Source organism: Eschscholzia californica, unplaced genomic scaffold, assembly GCF_041429995.1.
Source record: "Eschscholzia californica isolate CP2 unplaced genomic scaffold, dmEscCali1.0.p SCAF_5, whole genome shotgun sequence".
NCBI lineage: Eukaryota > Viridiplantae > Streptophyta > Magnoliopsida > Ranunculales > Papaveraceae > Eschscholzia > Eschscholzia californica.
Genome location: NW_028238472.1, coordinates 21,257,812 through 21,278,447, shown reverse-complemented (window position 1 = coordinate 21,278,447; position 20,636 = coordinate 21,257,812). Strand labels below are relative to the sequence as shown.

Below are 20,636 nucleotides of genomic sequence, written 5' to 3'. Positions count from 1 at the left end.
AAATGTTCATGAACAAATTCTATGGTTACATATGGTCGTCTCTAAAATGAAAATGTAAACCACCTACTTATTTCTGTTGGAGATTAGAGGTATAGATACTTCAATACACTCAAATAAACTCAAAAGATTCACATCAAAATACTTTCATATAATAAAGCTTCTTTAGATCTACACAATCTCATAAAACAAGAGACACAAAGTTTTGTCACAATATTAAACTAGATATTGAAGTTAGTTCTTACCTTAAACACAATATTCATACTAGATCTATGTCTTCTTCTTCAAGTTTCTTGTATACTATTCTCCTTTTACTTTCTCTCTCTAGATTGTTCTTGAACTTTACTAAGAAAAGAACTCTCTACACCCTTTTAATTAATTTCATGAGGCTTTTTACTTTTTTACCCCTTCTAGTTTGGTAAACCATTTACTCAAACCCACACTTTTATATTGGGCCCAAACCCAAATTTGGTTTAAAAGCCCCCTTTTCAACATCCCCCCTTAAACCAAATTTCCATAGCTTCTCATAGCTAACATCCACTTCAATCTCTCAAAGACATCATGCTTCAAGGGCTTCGTAAATATATCCGCTATTTGATCTTGAGACTTGCAATACATCACTTCAATATCACCTTCCTTAACATGTTCACGAATAAAATGGTAGCGTGTATCAATGTGCTTGCTTCTTTCATGACAAACGGGATTCTTGGCTAAAGCAATAGCCGATTTGTTATCAAGGAACACTTCGGTTGGACCAACTTGAGGGCATTGAAGATGCTTCAACATATTTCTTAACCAAATTGCATGACAAACCATAGAGCTAGCGGCTACATATTCCGCCTCACAAGTAGATAAAGTCACAATGGGTTGTTTTTTAGAAGACCAAGTAAATGCCGTGTAACCCATAAAAAATACAAACCCCGATGTACTCTTTGTTTCATCTAAGTCTCTACCCCAATCACTATCGGAATAACCGATAAGCTTAAAATCTTGTTCACAAGAGAAAAATAAACCATCATTGAGCGTACCTTTAATATATCGAAGGAGCCTCTTTGCAACATTAAGATGAGATTCATCCGGTGTCTCCATGTACCTACTCACTAGCCCAACTCCATAAAGAATATCCGGTCTTGTACATGTAAGATAACGTAGACTTCCTATCAAACTTTTGAAATATGTAGGATCGACATCACTTCTTCTTGAGCATTTTCTCAACTCCACTCCACTTTCAAGAGGGGTGTTTACCGGATTACATGACTCCATTTTAAACCTTCTAAGATTTTCCTTAGCATATCCACTTTGAGAAATAAATATGCCATTTTCCATTTGCTTCACTTCAATACCAAGGAAATGACCCATCAACCCAATATCGGTCATATCAAATTCCTTAATCATGCTCTTCTTGAACTCATCAAACAGTCTTGAATCATTATCGGTGAATATCAAATCATCAACATAGAGACAAACAAATAACATACCTCCACCTTCTTTCACTTTCATATATAAAGTGTGCTCATGAGGACACTTTTCAAATCCATTTTCTTGAAAATACTTATCAATTCTTGCATTCCATGCACGTGGAGCTTGCTTTAACCCATAAAGGGCCTTCTTCAACTTATAAACTTTATCTTCTTTGCCCTTTCTAATATACCCTAAAGGTTGTTCAACATATATCTCCTCCTCAAGGATACCATTCAAGAATGCCGACTTGACATCAAGTTGATAAATTTTCCATGAATATTGAGCCGCTATAGAGATTAACAATCTAATTGTTTCCATACGAGCAACGGGAGCAAATACCTCACTATAATCAATGCCGGCTCTTTGATTGTAACCTTTAGCTACAAGTCTTGCTTTGTATCTTTGGACTTCTCCACTTGCATTCTTCTTTGTCTTATACACCCACTTCACACCAATAGGTTTGTATCCTTTTGGCAAATTTGTCAACTCCCAAGTATCATTTTTTTCAATTGCATTAATTTCTTCATTCATAGCATTTTCCCATTTTTCTTCTTGGATGGCTTCTTCATAACTAATAGGATCACAATCCATGAGAAAACAACACAAGTTTAATTCTTCTTCATTATCCACAACTTCATATATCTCTCTCAAACTTCTTGTTTTCATTGGCCCTTCATTAGAACTTCCCCCCGATGATGAGGATGATGGAGATGAGGACGATGGTGTTTGTGGGTCTCTTTGAAATTCTCTTGGTGGCACATCTTCTTCTTCTTCTCCTTCAAGTCTAAGTTCAACTTGAACAATTTCTTTTCCTTTCCATTCCCATGTCAAATCTTCTTCAAATACCACATCCCTACTAAATAGAACTTTATTGACAATTGGATTAAACAACTTGTAACATTTCATTTGCTCATTATACCCAAGAAAGATACATTTCTCACCTTTGTCATCAAGTTTTGTTCTTCTTGCTTCCGGTATCTTTGCATAAGCAATACATCCAAATATCTTTAAATGAGATACACTAGGCTTGTAATAACCCCATGCCTCTTGTGGGGTCTTCATATAGACACTTTTAGTGGGACATCTATTTAACAAGTATACGGCACATGCAACGGCTTCACCCCAAAATTCTCTAGGCAAACTTTTTTCTTTTAACATGCTTCTTGCCATGTCTAATATGGTGCGATTTTTCCTTTCGGCAACTCCATTTAGTTGTGGTGTGTATGATGGAGTAAGTTCATGAACAATCCCATGTTCTCTACAAAACATATCAAACGCTCTTGAGGTGTATTCTCCACCTCTATCAGACCTTAGTTTCTTTATCATAAAACCACTTTGTTTCTCAACCATGTTCTTGAACTCTTTGAATGCCTCAAATACTTCGGATTTATTTTTTAAGAAATAAACCCATGTTTTTCTACTAAAATCATCAATAAAAGTGAGAAAGTAATTGTTACCTCCATTTGTCATTGGCTTCAATGGACCACAAACATCGGTATGCACAAGCTCCAATATATTAGATGCTCTCCACCTCCCTTCTTTAGAAAAACTTGTGCGATGATGCTTGCCAAAGATACACCCTTCACACACTTTGTTTGGGTGATCAATACATGGTAAACCCCTTACCATATTCTTGCTTGCCAAGGTCTTCATCCCATCAAAGTTTAGATGCCCAAGTCTCAAGTGCCACAACCAAGATTCATCTTTCACAATAGAGTTTAACCTTTTTGCATCACCATGTTGAATGTTCAAGGGAAATAATCTATTCTTTGCCATCTTTACCTTAGCAATTAGAGTTCCACTTCTATCTCTTAATGTGAGATGAAGATCCTTCAATCTTATATCATAACCTTTTTCTAAAAGTTGTCCCAAACTCAAAATATTATTTTTCATTGCGGGAACATAATAGACATCGGAAATATAGTTATGTTTTCCATTTTTTAATTGAATGAGGATATTACCTTTCCCTAACACCGGTATCTTTGAGGAGTCACCGAACTTTACACACCCTTTCACAATTTCATTCACTTCAACAAACAATTCTCTTTTTCCACAAATATGATTACTTGCACCGGTGTCGAAATACCAAGTGTTTGTTTGTGATTCGTCAAAACCATCACAAGAAAATAACAATGTAGGATCAACATTAATTTCTACTTCATCTTCAACAAGGTTTGATTCTTCCTTAACTTGATTTTTATACCAACATTCATTACTATAATGCCCGAGCTTGTGACAATTATAGCATTCAATATCCCTTTTGTCTCTACCTTGGCTATTATAAGCTCTATTAAAGTTTCCTCTACCTCTTCCTCTTGGTTCATTTGTTCTTCCTCTATTAAAAAAATTTCTTCCTCTTTGGTTTCCAAAGCCTCTTCTACCATTATCATAACCTCTACCATAACTCTCATAGCTTCTTTCTTTTTGGGGTGTATATTGTTTTTCTTCTAAAGTGAGTTTTGCTTGAAGTACTTGATCAACCGAACAATTTGAAGAGGTTGCGACATTTCTATTCACCCTTTGTTCATGGATTTGCAATGTTCCCATCAATTCATCTACCGTCATGGATTCCAAATCTTTTGATTCTTCAACGACAATAACCACATTATCAAATTTAGGTGTCAAAGACCGTAAAATCTTCTCCATCACCCGAACATCATCACATTTTTCACCACACCTTTTCATTTCGTTAACATTAGACAATACTCTTGAAACATAATCGGAGACAAGTTCTCCTTCATTCATACTCAATCTTTCAAATTCACCACGCAAAATTTGGAGACGAACCTTTACCACTTTATCAACTCCTCTAAATGAATTCTTGAGAATATTCCAAGCCTCTTTCGATGATTTTGCTTCGGACACTTTTTCAAATGTAGGACTATCAATTCCTTGATAGATAAGAAATAAGGCTTTTTTATCCATCTTTCTTGAGTCTTTAAGAACACACTTTTGTACATCATTCATAAAACTCTCTTCTTCTTGAGTTGGTTCTACATAACCATTTTGAACAATATCCCACAAATCTTGAGATCCCAATAATACACTCATTTGAATACACCAATGTTCATAGTTCTCTTTAGTTAACCTAGGTATTTGAGGTTGTATCATATTTGACATTTTCTTAAAAGATCCCCAAAAATTTCACAAACCCTAGATCTCAAAAATGTTGAAAAAGCTTGAATTGATAAACTAATATGGCTCTGATACCAATTTGTTGGAGATTAGAGGTATAGATACTTCAATACACTCAAATAAACTCAAAAGATTCACATCAAAATACTTTCATATAATAAAGCTTCTTTAGATCTACACAATCTCATAAAACAAGAGACACAAAGTTTTGTCACAATATTAAACTAGATATTGAAGTTAGTTCTTACCTTAAACACAATATTCATACTAGATCTATGTCTTCTTCTTCAAGTTTCTTGTATACTATTCTCCTTTTACTTTCTCTCTCTAGATTGTTCTTGAACTTTACTAAGAAAAGAACTCTCTACACCCTTTTAATTAATTTCATGAGGCTTTTTACTTTTTTACCCCTTCTAGTTTGGTAAACCATTTACTCAAACCCACACTTTTATATTGGGCCCAAACCCAAATTTGGTTTAAAAGCCCCCTTTTCAACATCCCCCCTTAAACCAAATTTCCATAGCTTCTCATAGCTAACATCCACTTCAATCTCTCAAAGACATCATGCTTCAAGGGCTTCGTAAATATATCCGCTATTTGATCTTGAGACTTGCAATACATCACTTCAATATCACCTTCCTTAACATGTTCACGAATAAAATGGTAGCGTGTATCAATGTGCTTGCTTCTTTCATGACAAACGGGATTCTTGGCTAAAGCAATAGCCGATTTGTTATCAAGGAACACTTCGGTTGGACCAACTTGAGGGCATTGAAGATGCTTCAACATATTTCTTAACCAAATTGCATGACAAACCATAGAGCTAGCGGCTACATATTCCGCCTCACAAGTAGATAAAGTCACAATGGGTTGTTTTTTAGAAGACCAAGTAAATGCCGTGTAACCCATAAAAAATACAAACCCCGATGTACTCTTTGTTTCATCTAAGTCTCTACCCCAATCACTATCGGAATAACCGATAAGCTTAAAATCTTGTTCACAAGAGAAAAATAAACCATCATTGAGCGTACCTTTAATATATCGAAGGAGCCTCTTTGCAACATTAAGATGAGATTCATCCGGTGTCTCCATGTACCTACTCACTAGCCCAACTCCATAAAGAATATCCGGTCTTGTACATGTAAGATAACGTAGACTTCCTATCAAACTTTTGAAATATGTAGGATCGACATCACTTCTTCTTGAGCATTTTCTCAACTCCACTCCACTTTCAAGAGGGGTGTTTACCGGATTACATGACTCCATTTTAAACCTTCTAAGATTTTCCTTAGCATATCCACTTTGAGAAATAAATATGCCATTTTCCATTTGCTTCACTTCAATACCAAGGAAATGACCCATCAACCCAATATCGGTCATATCAAATTCCTTAATCATGCTCTTCTTGAACTCATCAAACAGTCTTGAATCATTATCGGTGAATATCAAATCATCAACATAGAGACAAACAAATAACATACCTCCACCTTCTTTCACTTTCATATATAAAGTGTGCTCATGAGGACACTTTTCAAATCCATTTTCTTGAAAATACTTATCAATTCTTGCATTCCATGCACGTGGAGCTTGCTTTAACCCATAAAGGGCCTTCTTCAACTTATAAACTTTATCTTCTTTGCCCTTTCTAATATACCCTAAAGGTTGTTCAACATATATCTCCTCCTCAAGGATACCATTCAAGAATGCCGACTTGACATCAAGTTGATAAATTTTCCATGAATATTGAGCCGCTATAGAGATTAACAATCTAATTGTTTCCATACGAGCAACGGGAGCAAATACCTCACTATAATCAATGCCGGCTCTTTGATTGTAACCTTTAGCTACAAGTCTTGCTTTGTATCTTTGGACTTCTCCACTTGCATTCTTCTTTGTCTTATACACCCACTTCACACCAATAGGTTTGTATCCTTTTGGCAAATTTGTCAACTCCCAAGTATCATTTTTTTCAATTGCATTAATTTCTTCATTCATAGCATTTTCCCATTTTTCTTCTTGGATGGCTTCTTCATAACTAATAGGATCACAATCCATGAGAAAACAACACAAGTTTAATTCTTCTTCATTATCCACAACTTCATATATCTCTCTCAAACTTCTTGTTTTCATTGGCCCTTCATTAGAACTTCCCCCCGATGATGAGGATGATGGAGATGAGGACGATGGTGTTTGTGGGTCTCTTTGAAATTCTCTTGGTGGCACATCTTCTTCTTCTTCTCCTTCAAGTCTAAGTTCAACTTGAACAATTTCTTTTCCTTTCCATTCCCATGTCAAATCTTCTTCAAATACCACATCCCTACTAAATAGAACTTTATTGACAATTGGATTAAACAACTTGTAACATTTCATTTGCTCATTATACCCAAGAAAGATACATTTCTCACCTTTGTCATCAAGTTTTGTTCTTCTTGCTTCCGGTATCTTTGCATAAGCAATACATCCAAATATCTTTAAATGAGATACACTAGGCTTGTAATAACCCCATGCCTCTTGTGGGGTCTTCATATAGACACTTTTAGTGGGACATCTATTTAACAAGTATACGGCACATGCAACGGCTTCACCCCAAAATTCTCTAGGCAAACTTTTTTCTTTTAACATGCTTCTTGCCATGTCTAATATGGTGCGATTTTTCCTTTCGGCAACTCCATTTAGTTGTGGTGTGTATGATGGAGTAAGTTCATGAACAATCCCATGTTCTCTACAAAACATATCAAACGCTCTTGAGGTGTATTCTCCACCTCTATCAGACCTTAGTTTCTTTATCATAAAACCACTTTGTTTCTCAACCATGTTCTTGAACTCTTTGAATGCCTCAAATACTTCGGATTTATTTTTTAAGAAATAAACCCATGTTTTTCTACTAAAATCATCAATAAAAGTGAGAAAGTAATTGTTACCTCCATTTGTCATTGGCTTCAATGGACCACAAACATCGGTATGCACAAGCTCCAATATATTAGATGCTCTCCACCTCCCTTCTTTAGAAAAACTTGTGCGATGATGCTTGCCAAAGATACACCCTTCACACACTTTGTTTGGGTGATCAATACATGGTAAACCCCTTACCATATTCTTGCTTGCCAAGGTCTTCATCCCATCAAAGTTTAGATGCCCAAGTCTCAAGTGCCACAACCAAGATTCATCTTTCACAATAGAGTTTAACCTTTTTGCATCACCATGTTGAATGTTCAAGGGAAATAATCTATTCTTTGCCATCTTTACCTTAGCAATTAGAGTTCCACTTCTATCTCTTAATGTGAGATGAAGATCCTTCAATCTTATATCATAACCTTTTTCTAAAAGTTGTCCCAAACTCAAAATATTATTTTTCATTGCGGGAACATAATAGACATCGGAAATATAGTTATGTTTTCCATTTTTTAATTGAATGAGGATATTACCTTTCCCTAACACCGGTATCTTTGAGGAGTCACCGAACTTTACACACCCTTTCACACTTTCATTCACTTCAACAAACAATTCTCTTTTTCCACAAATATGATTACTTGCACCGGTGTCGAAATACCAAGTGTTTGTTTGTGATTCGTCAAAACCATCACAAGAAAATAACAATGTAGGATCAACATTAATTTCTACTTCATCTTCAACAAGGTTTGATTCTTCCTTAACTTGATTTTTATACCAACATTCATTACTATAATGCCCGAGCTTGTGACAATTATAGCATTCAATATCCCTTTTGTCTCTACCTTGGCTATTATAAGCTCTATTAAAGTTTCCTCTACCTCTTCCTCTTGGTTCATTTGTTCTTCCTCTATTAAAAAAATTTCTTCCTCTTTGGTTTCCAAAGCCTCTTCTACCATTATCATAACCTCTACCATAACTCTCATAGCCTCTTTCTTTTTGGGGTGTATATTGTTTTTCTTCTAAAGTGAGTTTTGCTTGAAGTACTTGATCAAGCCCCCTTTTCAACAATTTCAAGACGTCCTAGAATTAAATAGAGGAACTTTTTACTTGTATATATATAATTGACCCTCTGCTTATATTAGAAAGGTAGGGAGGTGGGATCTTATCAGTTCGAGTGGTTCCTATGCTTTTTACTTGTATATAATTGACCCTCTCTTAAATTTTGTACATATTCTGGTGTGAGAAGCGCAGATTTGTCCGAGTATCTATGAAGAAGTAGGTGCAGTTAACCTCTTATTGATCTCGACTGGAGATAAATGGATCTGTTGTAAAGTACCATTAGCAGCAGTAAGAAAAAACTAACTTCTATAGAGTTTTTATTTAGTTTCTATAGAGTTTTGGTGATTATTGAGTTTCTATGGAGTTTGGTTTCTGTAGGGTTTCTATTTGGAGTTTTGTGGAGTTTGTAGAGTTTCTATGTGGTTCTAATTTTTATACATCTGTATTTCAGGTATGGTAGAGTTACTATTGAGTTTCAAACATCTGCACATAACCTAAATCAAACTACACAGAAACATGATTAGCCTTTATAGAGTTTATATTCAATTTCAAACATGAGCACATAACATGTTTGAGAAAACTCCCCAAATAGCTTACACCCTTGGCTAAATTTTGTTGTGTTGATGACTACCTAGGTTGTTGAGGCTGCTTTGAGGTTAGTTTATATTATATAGCAGTGAAATTTTAGTGAATTTGCTCTTCTACTGTATATTACATGGCAGTGAAGATTGACGGTGTTTATACCAGTTCTGATTTGAAGTAATTCGAGTTTTGTTTGTGTTTTTTACTTCTGAATTAGTTTATATTCTTATAATAGTGAGTTTCTAAGATTATTTCATGGTTATTAGATATTTTAATCCGTAGTATTCATTTCCCAATTTTGAATATTGATTTGTTAACCTTCTTAATTGCCTAAATATCTGATTTTCAAGTTGTGATCCTCCAAATAAGCTAGCACGGGAGAATCTATTTTTCTTCTTCTGGGTAAAAGGTTTACTGATTTGCTGTCTACTACTCTATTACTCATACATAGAGGGTATACATTTGCATTGTTCCTGATACTTGTAAAGAAACGGAAGAGTGAATCGAGTATTGTAAGATTCAAATTTGTCTTTGTTGTGCTCGTATCTCTTAGTATAGTTATGGATTCATGGATGTATATTCGATGTGCATTAGTGCTCATCGATTCCATTCAGCGGCTTAACATTTTTTTTTCCTTCATCACTTCCTGGTTTAGAAGTTAGGAACATTCGTGGCTTATGAAAACAGGTCTTATATGAAAACCAAGTAGTTGATGAGAGTAGATGTACCTCTAACCCTGCTATGTTGAATTGACACATGGGTTTGGTCCGAAATTACTAAATATAATTGTAAGGCGGCTTGCTTACGGTTGGTGATATGCTAATTAGGTATCTGATAACTGAAGTTTCTATAATCTTTGGTTTTCCAATTTGTCTGGATGAAACCTAGATTGTCAAGTTTTAGTTACTATTTGATTCATTTTTCTTTTATGTAACATCTTTAAAATTTTGCTCAAATGATCTTCATTCAAGTAGGTTTAATCTCTATAAGCTTATTTCTTTTTTTAATTGTTTTTTGTATTGTTTTTTTGATAATAAAGTACTAATTAGCAGGCACTTTCTCGAATTTTCCACCATTAGCTATTCATCCATTATAGTGAAATGAAAGAACTATTACAATTGACTCTGTTTCTGGATCTTGCTCTTTGATTCTATATTCATATAAATTGCAGAATGTTTTCCCTCCATTATAGTATTATTATTTCATTCATTATATGTTTTTAAGTATAGGTGCGTGATGTATAGTGCCCCAAATCCCAAATCTCAAGCCGCCTTGAAATCGAATATTTGAGACCTTCAAACTGGATCCACGAGCGACGCCTACCTTGAGTGCACAATCAATACCTGAAAATAACAACCCTAGGTTTATGACCCTTCTCTTTAGGAGAGGAACCATTCGAAATGAAGGGTCGTAAGAAAAAGAAAATATTGGTTGTTTATTTTAATTGATTTCATTTCACTTAATCCCTAACAAACTATTACCAGTCTTTATATAGTGAATCAACAGAGAGAAAGACGAAAACAAGAAAAGCTAAAGGTTTGTTACAAACGGTTATAGGTTGTTAGACAGAAAATAACAACCCTAGGTTTATGATCCTATACGTCTCATCATGATCTTGTGCATCGCGCAGCTAGATAAGCTCTATTAAATTTGACTAACGAATCATAGTCTTGGAAGCTAAACTTAAATATTAGACAATTGTATACGCCAAATTTTTTCATTGGTTATTGGTTGGGGGCAAATTAAAATGAACCGATATTTCAATTCAACAAATTTAGATTGCTCAAAATGTAGTCAAAGAATATCTTTTCATTAGAAAATTACAAGATGTATTACCCGACTAAATTTTCATTCAAACAATTATGTTTACAATTATCCAAAGGATAAATATTCTAAATACCAATTTACAACAAAAACTCTCTTGGAGAGTTAAAGGTGTGGAACCAAAATTTTATTCTGACCAATGCTATACTGTCACAATATCTGCTTCAACGATAGACCAGATATCTTTTCACTAGAAATGACAGACTTGATGTCATGTGCTATGGCTTGAGCATCCATGGAAACTCCAGCTAAACCTCTCCGGGAAAACCCAGCACAATATATCCCATTTTCCCCTTTCCAGTGAGTAGGATATTTGTTCTTCGGCATCCCATCATTATTTAGCAAATACCCATTATCCTGCACATATTTAACAAATGAGCTACATTTTACTCAATTTATCAACCAAATTACAATAACATCACTTCTTAGTATTATTGGAGTCAAAGGGATCTGGTGTCTAAGTTGTGTTATCTTGGCAAGTTCATTCCAAGAACAAATTGGGTGACATCGAAGGGGCTTCTTAGTATTATTGGAGTCAAAGGGATCGGGTGACTAAAGTGACCAGTAGAAACTAGAATCGCTTACCTCAACCCAAGCATTTGAAGCACGATAACCAGTTGCGAAGACAATGACATCGAATTTATGCAATTGTCCATTTTGAAAGGTCACATTATTATCTTTAACCTCCAATATCTCAGGTAGTACCTGTGAACACATATTAATGCATCATAAGTTCGTAAACATATAAGATCTTGATACGTCGGTCAATTACTTCGAGAATGCATAAGGGTAGCTCTATAGGCGTGTACATCATCAAATTTGATGATTTATTTAAACTATTGATTAGTACTTTATTTATGGCCAGATTGAGCAAAAATCTTAACTAATTTGCCTATTTGTATAAAATGTACTAAATTATAGCGACCGAAATTATAGTTACCTTGATGACCCTACTTTTTATCTTTTCAACCGTGCCAACATCAATAACGGGAGCTTTGCCTATTGTGGCTTTCTGGGTAAATGGACCTTCCGTAGGCCTACGGATGCCATACTTGGTTAAATTGCCGTATCTGAATCTAGCAAGTGTAGCAACTATAGTATCCATTAGTCCAATAGGAACTCCCATATTTGAAAGAAGCATACCGAGGTATATCATCTCCTTGTTTACAACATGCACCTGCATCCATATCAAATTTTATTTTAAGTTTGATCAAACATTTCGATAAAATTACCTTTTAGCTGTGTATTTGCAAAGTTGGTCAAAAGGAAATTTAAACTCGGTCTATTTTTTGTTTTAATTTAGTTTAGTTGTTTTTATCAACTTTTTTAATCTTGGTCTCTGTAAAGTTTGTACCAAGAAAACGAAACTAGTAAATATGAAGATAAATTTAAGCTTACCGGACTCCTGATAACAATGGAAGTTGATGCACCATAATTTGAGAGATCGTATGCTATCTCCATGCCAGAATTTCCACACCCAACAACTAAAACATTCTTCCCATTATAATCTTCACCAGATTTATATTGGCTTGAATGGATTATTTCTCCCTCAAAAGTCTCTAATCCAAGTATTTGTGGAATATATGCATCACAATTTTCTCCAGTAGCCACTACTAAGAATTTAGCAACATATATCTCATCCACGCCAGTATCTGTCTTCTTGACTTTGATTTTCCATTTTCCATGGATATCATCATATTCCGCCGACTCAACTGACCGATTATATAATGGGTTCACATTGAAGTTCGATACGTATTGATCTATATATTGGATAAAATTTGCTCTTGGAATGAAGGTAGGAGTATTGGGAGGATGTGGCATATGAGGGAGATGGCAAAATTGTTTGGCTAGGTGAAGCTTCAATCTGTCATAGGATCTTTTCTTCCACAAGGAAGCATAACAATCTTCTTTCTCTAAGATTATATTAGGAATAGATAGAAGATTGAGACATGCTGAAGTTGCTATTCCTGAAGGACCTGCTCCAACAATTACAACAACTTCCTCCATTGCTTGAACTAATATTGCTTGATATGTTAGCTCCTCTGTTTTAAGTTTGGTCGAGAAATTATTTTTAGGAAGGAGAAGAGAGTCTTATAAATATGAGTAGTAAATGAACAATCTTGCATGGAGAATCTCATAAATATTACAGTAAATGACACAATCCTTGCATGGAGAATCTCATAAATACTAAATGACACACCCTTGCATGGAGAATCTCTTCTGCATGCTCACCTAAAAGCATTTGTACATCAGTCGAAAAAATAAAAATAACTTCCCACAAATGTTTGGTCATTTGGAGAGTTAGTTTTTTTTTTTGGTTGGTCATGATGAAATCGACAAGGAGAAAGTTTGTTGTTGGAGGATGCATCCACATTTGTTGTCATGTAAATATTATTATTTATTTCTTGTTTTATGACATGGACTAGACTGAGATAATACAAAGTGTACAACAAAAACAGCTAATTGATTAAGCAATACAGGGGCGGCACTGACCCAAAGCGAGCAAAGCCTCGTTTTGGGCCACCAAATTTAGGGGGCACCTTAGCTTTTGGGCTTACATAAAAGAATTTATAGACACTTATGTTTGAATTAAAAGGGCCACCAAGGCCCAACTTATTATTTATTTCTTGTTTTATGACATGGACTAGACTGAGATAATATAAAGTGTACAGCGAGCAAAGCCTCGTTTTAGGACACCAAATTTAGGAGCCACCCTAGCTTTCATTTGGCTTACATAAAAGAATTTAGAGGCACTTATGTTTGAATTAAAAGGGCCACCAAAGCCAACTTACTAACCCAATGGAAAAGACGGAAGGAGCAGCACCAAGCACGGTGACCTTTAAAGACTATCCTAAGCAGTCATCCTTTATTGTATTTATAATTAAGTTCAATAAATCATGAGTTTCTACTTCCTGGATTCGGATCGGGATCCTTAAAGTTACAGTGTGGGTATCTAACCACCATACTAATAAATGGTGGAGGACTATTATTCATTTTGGGTACATGAAATTAATGTAAATAACTAAAGTAATTTGTAAGAAAATTATCCGGCCCAGTCCCACATGCTAAGGTCATTGATATGTGATCTGTGATAGCCGAAATGTCTAAGGCCGGACTAGACGTACCCATGAGCATCCGTGCCTGGCCCGATTCTCACCCCAACCTATATAATTTAACTCAGCTTACTCTCTCTTTTGACTATAGGTAATGGTTCAACCTTTATCTTATATTCTTTAGTTTTTGGGGTTTAAATTATTTCAGTTAAAATAATAATTACAAGCAACAGTTTCTTAATTATTATTTAGGTCAAAATATTTATAAAAATCAAACTACCTCATTCCATAACTAACTCCTTAATTTTCATTTTAAATTTACATAAAAATATATAAATCTTTCATTAAATGTTGAATCTCAATCAAACTTATTTACTTAGAAAATTTTTTTTTTATCTTTTTAACATACAACAACCTAGGTCTTCATCCATAATCGAACACAAAAAACGATATGAAAACAAGTCGACGAAATTGAAACCTCAAAAACAGATTTGATCTAACTTCTTCGTCTTCCTCTTGGTTTCTAAAATATATGTGGTTTAACTTTTTCGTTAGGAGAGAGGTTAAGAAGATTGTCGGTCTCAGATTGTTTCTCTATCTACATTCCATAACAGTGAAAATGAGAATAGGATGAAGACGGAGAAGATGAACTCTGTCTAAAGTAGAAGAGCAGGAGGAGGAGGAGGAGCATAACTGTATAATTTCTGTAAAGAGAAAATCAATTTTGTTGGCAAAGGGTATTTCTGGAGCGAAGATAAATACAAAATGACCAGAATGATAATCGGAGATACTATCTCACTATCTCACAAACAGGACATAGTTACACAAAATTAATGTGACACATTTCGTTATTTCAAAACGCCATTGACGTTTTTGCTTATTATACCTACTATTTTGACCCAAGCAGCCATTCTCTATAAATATTTGTATTGTACAATTATGTTTTTATTTTTATTGAATAATTATGTGATATATTGATTGATCGTAACATTGAAAACTTTTAATGTGTGACATTAAGTCGGAAATATAGCAGATGTTTTAAGTTTTTGTGAAAAATATTACTATATGGCCCTGATGGTTTGAACGCCTAAACTGTATTACTAAGTCTGACTAAAAAGTTGCTAGCATGCATCTAATTTTGCTCAAAGTTGTTATTACAGTCGAATGTCATTCAGAAAATCTTAATTGGAATGACTCAGACATTTTTGCTAAAAGTAGAAATGAAATAGTTACTAAAACCATGATTCTTGGCAGCTTTTAAATTTAATATGCCTCTCAAATTTTAAAATGACACTAAATTGATTTTTTCTTTTTTATAAATTCACAACTATTTCAAATTTCAGTTGAAATTTTCAATTTTAATTGGGTGTATATAGATTTATGTACTTTCAATAAATGTATAACTTATTGATAGATCTACTCAGGCACAATTAAGTGACGTTGTCATAAAATTAATAAAGGGACCTCTCTTTCCGAGTCTACTTTAGGCCCATTCCACCATTGAGCCGGTCCTAGATGTATCAATCTCACGTAAGGTTGTAACTTGTAATGATACAAATGACTTGTAATACTTGTGAAATAAAAGTCTCAGTGTGTATTAGTAGGTAGTTGATGGTTTTAGGATACTTACCATGTCCGTTGGAGCAATTATCACGATTCCTGTACTGTTTGGGTTTTCCCCACTTAAGCTTATCACATCCATTTGATATACCCACGTTGTAATATGTATCGAGTAGTGCGGACAATGTTGTAATCGTATAATTATCCTGCAAATGTATGAAGTATTTAAACTATAGAAAATGACTCTTTAAGTCAAAATATTTTACATAATAAGTAAAAAAGCACTTAACTTTTCAAACAACTAAAATGTGTTGTAATATTACGCATATTTGTCAGCCTTGTGTAAAATAATATGACTAGTTATTTTTTAGGTCATTTATAAAAAAAACCATTCCAGAAATACCCCCTTACTCTTCACTTCTATTTTTTCTCCCCTCATTTACTTTTTCTCTCTAGAATGCCCTAGCTTTCATCTTCTTTATCTTATTCTTAATCTGTCACATAACCATCTAATTTCATGGATAAATTCGTATTACTATTGATTTAATCTCTTCTTGTTCAATAGGGTTTGAAAAAAGGTTTGATTCAGGCATGGAAGCCCTTTGCAAACTTTGGAATTCTTCAAATCAACCTAAATATAAAGATTGACAAGGCTTCATATGATCTCACTCCTTCATGCGATTGTACTGATTGGCACTAGAAAACAAAATATAGATTTTGTTACATGAAAATGAAGAAGATGAAAGCTTTTCTATGTCATTTACTTCATGTGTGTTTCTTTAAGCTCGTTTTTCATTCCGCTGGAAGATTTGCGGTTGAGACGGTGAGGCAGTTCTGGTTCGGGTCTTTGTTTTACGTGATATTTTTTTCTTTGTTGGTTCATCTCTTCTTCTTCTTCTTTGATTCTTTTCCTTAGATCTAGTTCATCACCACCACTAAGTTTTAGATATTGTTTTTAAGTGCAAACTAATTCAGATATATGAATATGAAAATTTTCAAGTTTGAAGAAGAAACCTCAGTTTTTTTGTTATCGTGTTGCAGATCGAGTTTGCAAAATCTGAGCCCGAGATTACAGTCTGTAAAGCTTGCAAATCCACTTTGCAATTTACATTTTGCAAACCCTAGTTTGCAGCTTAGATTTTGCAACCTCCAGTTTGCATTTTATATTATGCAAACCCTTGTTTGCAATTAACATTTTTTCAAGCCAGTGTTTACAAAAATTGCAAACCCAATTTGCAGAAAAACAAAAAAAATGACGTTCCGCTGAGTTTTTTTTAAGTATTGTAGTGGATCTTGTTAGAAAGCTAATGAAAAATTCTTTCTAAATATATAAATAGATTTGAAGTGTTTTAAAAATAAAATAAAAGAATTAGTTACAAAAATGACAAAAGGGTACTTTAGTATTTGTATGGTTTTGACCTGAATCATAATTAAGAAATGTGTTGTGTTTTTCTACTAATTTTCAATATTATTTTGACCTTTTTAGTTCTTGTCCCTTTAAACAACATTTAGAAATAAAAAAATAAGACCGAAAACTCAATTTTAATTTTTTAAGCTAAAAAGGCGATTTATACTTTGTTTGGTTAAAAACCCAAGTCTTTACATTTTGTTTAGTTAAAACTCTAATTTTTTTTGCAACCCTCTTGCAAGTTTTTGCTAACCTCTTGCAAGCTGTTACAAATTACAAAAATACCTAAAGATTTGAAGTCTTGAAAAAAATTGATTGATCCCTTTTCAACGAAATGAAAATTTATATGGTATTTTTGACAAAAATTTTCGAATTAATATGTAAATTGATAAAATTACAAGAGGGCAAAAAATTAGTCCTGTAAATAAAATAAATTTTGGGTTAATTTCGTAACAACTTCACATTTGTGGCCGTCTCACCCGTTTGACCCCATAAGTGTGCGGCACTTCCTTTTGGCCCCCACAGGGATTTTTTTTTTTCAACTCTTTCTAGAAATACGCTTAGAGGCCAAAAAAGAATTAATTTTTGAAAACAATGAAATCCACCTCATCTCTCCTTCTATCCTCCAGTTCCTCACCTCTCTCCTGCACCCCCTTTATTCCTCTCGCCACCTCACCATCTTTTCCGACGAAGGTCGCTGGCCGGCCACTTCCTCCATCGACCTTCAAACTACATTTTATTTATTTATTTCTTATTTTTCCTTTTTCCTCTCTCTTCTTTCTATCTTCCTTCTTCTCTCCCTTGTCTATATTTTCTTTCTCCTCTCTCCAAAACTCCATCATAAGGTCGGAGGTTTCATTCACCAGACCTTTGAAGGTCTGGTTCACTAGATCTTCGAGGTCTAGTGGACAAGATCTCCGATGAAGGCCCCCTTTTCTTGAGGTTTGGAGAGAAAGAGAAGAGAGAGAAGGGATAGAAGAGATAGAAGGGAGAGAAGAGAAGAAGAAATGAAGAAAGAAAGAAGAGAAAATAAGAAGACCAGAGAGAAAAAAAGAAAGAAAAAGATAGAAAAAGGAAGAACACGAGAGAAAAAGAAGTGATAAATAAATAATTTTATTTTTAATTTGAAGGTTGCGGAAAAAAGTAGCCTGCAGGAGACCTTTGTCGGAGAAGATGGTGAGGTGACGAGAGAGGGAGAGAAAGAGGGACATAAGGTTAAAGAGAGAGGTGGTGAAATGGAGGAGAGAATGAGAGATTAGGTGATTTAATTATTTTTAAGTGTTTTGGTAGTTCGTTTTTGACCGCTAAGAGTATTTCTTGAAAGAGTTGAAACTCTTTTGGCCCTTGGGGGTAAATATGAATTGTCGATCAATTATGGGGCCAAAACAGCGAGTTAGTCACGAATTAGTGGCGAAAACAGAATTAACTCATATTTTCTTAGGGGAAAGAACGTATATACCACAAATGACCAATTGTTGGTATCGAGTCAAGAACTTTTGGTTGGAGTGGTTTCAAAATCGGTTTTGATCCTTGAGGTCTTGAGATCTTGAGCTTGAGACATGAATACTATATTATCTTAATATAAAGAAATTGTTGGGATCTATAAAATTTATCAATCAAATTTGAAGATCGAACCCCTAAAAAATTAATCGACCCCAAAAAATTTAATAGTTGAAAACTTTGAAATATAATCGTCTAGGTATGGCAAGATGAAATTACGGTATTTAAGACCAGATCATCCAAATCACTGACTCTCTTTGCTTAATAAACGTTACGAATAAGGAACAAGAAAAAAAACATGAAGAGTTGGTTTTTACCAAATTGAAAATAAAAATGAAGAAAACAGAAATCTAAATCCTTACTTGATCAAAGTTTTCTTTGAAAATGCTAACACATTAAATTCAATTTGACAAACGATTGCTTAAAATCAGAAAATTTTCTATGTGGCGAAGAAAAAATGATTTTAGAGAAATAATAAGATTTTGTAAATCTAATACGAAATAGGTTATACAAAGACTTGCATGCTTCAGCAGATATGTAAATTATAAAATGGATCGTGCATGCTTCAGCAGATATGTAAATTATAAAATAGATCGTGTTGTCTTTTAAGCTTGTTTACAACTCTTTCTTTCTCACGCATTCCTTAATAAAAGTTTCACAAGACTTCATCTGGAGATGTATTGATTACAACAAGGCTATGATTTGATAGATCTCTAAAACTCGAGATTCAAAAAAAGTTATTTTCGGGTAATGCCTAAGTATGCATGAAAATTACTCTGCGGTCGGAGCATGGAAATCCATTACAATTAAAGGAGAAAATAGGGGAGGATGAACGCTTACCTTAAATCTTGATTTGTAGCATCTACTTAAGAAAGCGAAAATGAAAATCAATACCATCCTTCTTTTATCTCACTTTCCCTCTCTGGAACGCTTTTCTCATTTTCTTTATTTCTAAATCATGTTCTCGCTCTTTAGTCTGGACAACCAAAGAACATATATACTGTCAAAATATAAAATAACGCTGATACAGAAGTCGAGAAAAGCAGATTACATTCAATGAAATCAACGGCCTTTCCTTTTTCGTCTTTATATCTTACCATTTAACACTTGGTCCTTTTGCAGACGACGGTTTTCTTTTCGTCTTTTTATCAAATCATTTAACACTTGGTCCATTTCTTTCAAATAACATTTTAATACCTTCTTTTTCTTGTAACTCCCTTTACCTCTTTAAAGCTCTTTTTATTTTCTTTTAATTTCTAAACCCATTTTTAGCGCTTCAGTTTGGAAAACCAAAAAATATATATACTACCAAAATATAAAATAATGTTGATAAAGAAGTCGAAAAAATCAGACTACAATCAGCGAAATTTTTTATCCCCGCCTCTCTAAAACGCAAGTCTTGTTTCTTCGTCTTTTCTATTGATTAAGACAATGTTTGTTATTAGAAATATTCAAGGTTCTCAGGTAATTGCAGAACGATTCTCGATGGTAGGTTTATCTATGACTTGTTAGACGTTATAGTGTCCTTCTATCTTTATTTTCTCATCTTATCGTCAACAACTACATTTTTCTTGAAATTACAGTGTCGACGATAACATTGTCCTGTCTAATGATAGATGTCCTCATTCTTTATTTTCTTATGTTATCGAGGCAACAATATTTTTTGTAAGGATATAGGATCAACGATAGTTTATTCTTATATATAGACAATAGAGGCCTTCATTCTTTATCGTCTCGTATCGAGAATAGTTATTGTTATAGAATGTTCATTGATTATTTTGTAAGATGGTACCTCAGTTTTATTGTTCGGTTGTTTCATATTTCAGAGTTTGCTTCGGACTAGGCGTTTGATGCGGGAAGAGGAAACATATATGTCATCTTATTCTATGGTTGCACATATTACTGTTTAACCTCAGTTTCACTCCATGGTATTATAGGTTAGATTCGGGATATGAAGAGTTGGATCTAGTTTGTTTATAAAGTTTAGTTAGATTGACTCTTTTAAATGTCGTAAGTTTGGAGTTTCAGAAATGATATAAGTTCAATCAAGTTCAGAGTTGGTACGTAAAACTGGATAGAGGAGAATAGAAGAGGTTGGTTCGTTGTGTTCATAGCACATAGTAAGATTTTTTAGCATCGTAAATGCATTATCCAACACATTTTGA

General features: G+C 34.1%; 1 protein-coding gene across 4 annotated transcripts; it reads right to left on the bottom strand.

Annotated features, from left to right (window-relative positions):
* Nucleotides 1-10,917: 10,917 nt before the first annotated feature.
* On the bottom strand, nucleotides 10,918-19,491 carry LOC147537782 (putative indole-3-pyruvate monooxygenase YUCCA10). Of its 4 annotated transcripts, none has more exons than XM_086641079.1 (6): nucleotides 19,312-19,491; nucleotides 13,601-15,769; nucleotides 12,349-13,377; nucleotides 11,891-12,127; nucleotides 11,536-11,655; nucleotides 10,918-11,307 (listed from the first exon to the last, which is right to left on the bottom strand). In XM_086641079.1, exons 3-6 carry the CDS (start codon nucleotides 12,955-12,957, stop codon nucleotides 11,101-11,103), a joined length of 1,173 nt encoding a protein of 390 aa, XP_086497205.1. In that variant the 5' UTR covers nucleotides 12,958-13,377; nucleotides 13,601-15,769; nucleotides 19,312-19,491; the 3' UTR covers nucleotides 10,918-11,100. The 4 variants fall into 4 exon arrangements, with proteins under 4 accessions (XP_086497205.1, XP_086497202.1, XP_086497203.1 ...); XM_086641076.1 differs by having other exon boundaries at nucleotides 12,349-12,992; nucleotides 15,634-15,769; nucleotides 19,312-19,448; XM_086641077.1 differs by having other exon boundaries at nucleotides 12,349-12,965; nucleotides 15,634-15,769; nucleotides 19,312-19,448.
* Nucleotides 19,492-20,636: the final 1,145 nt, after the last annotated feature.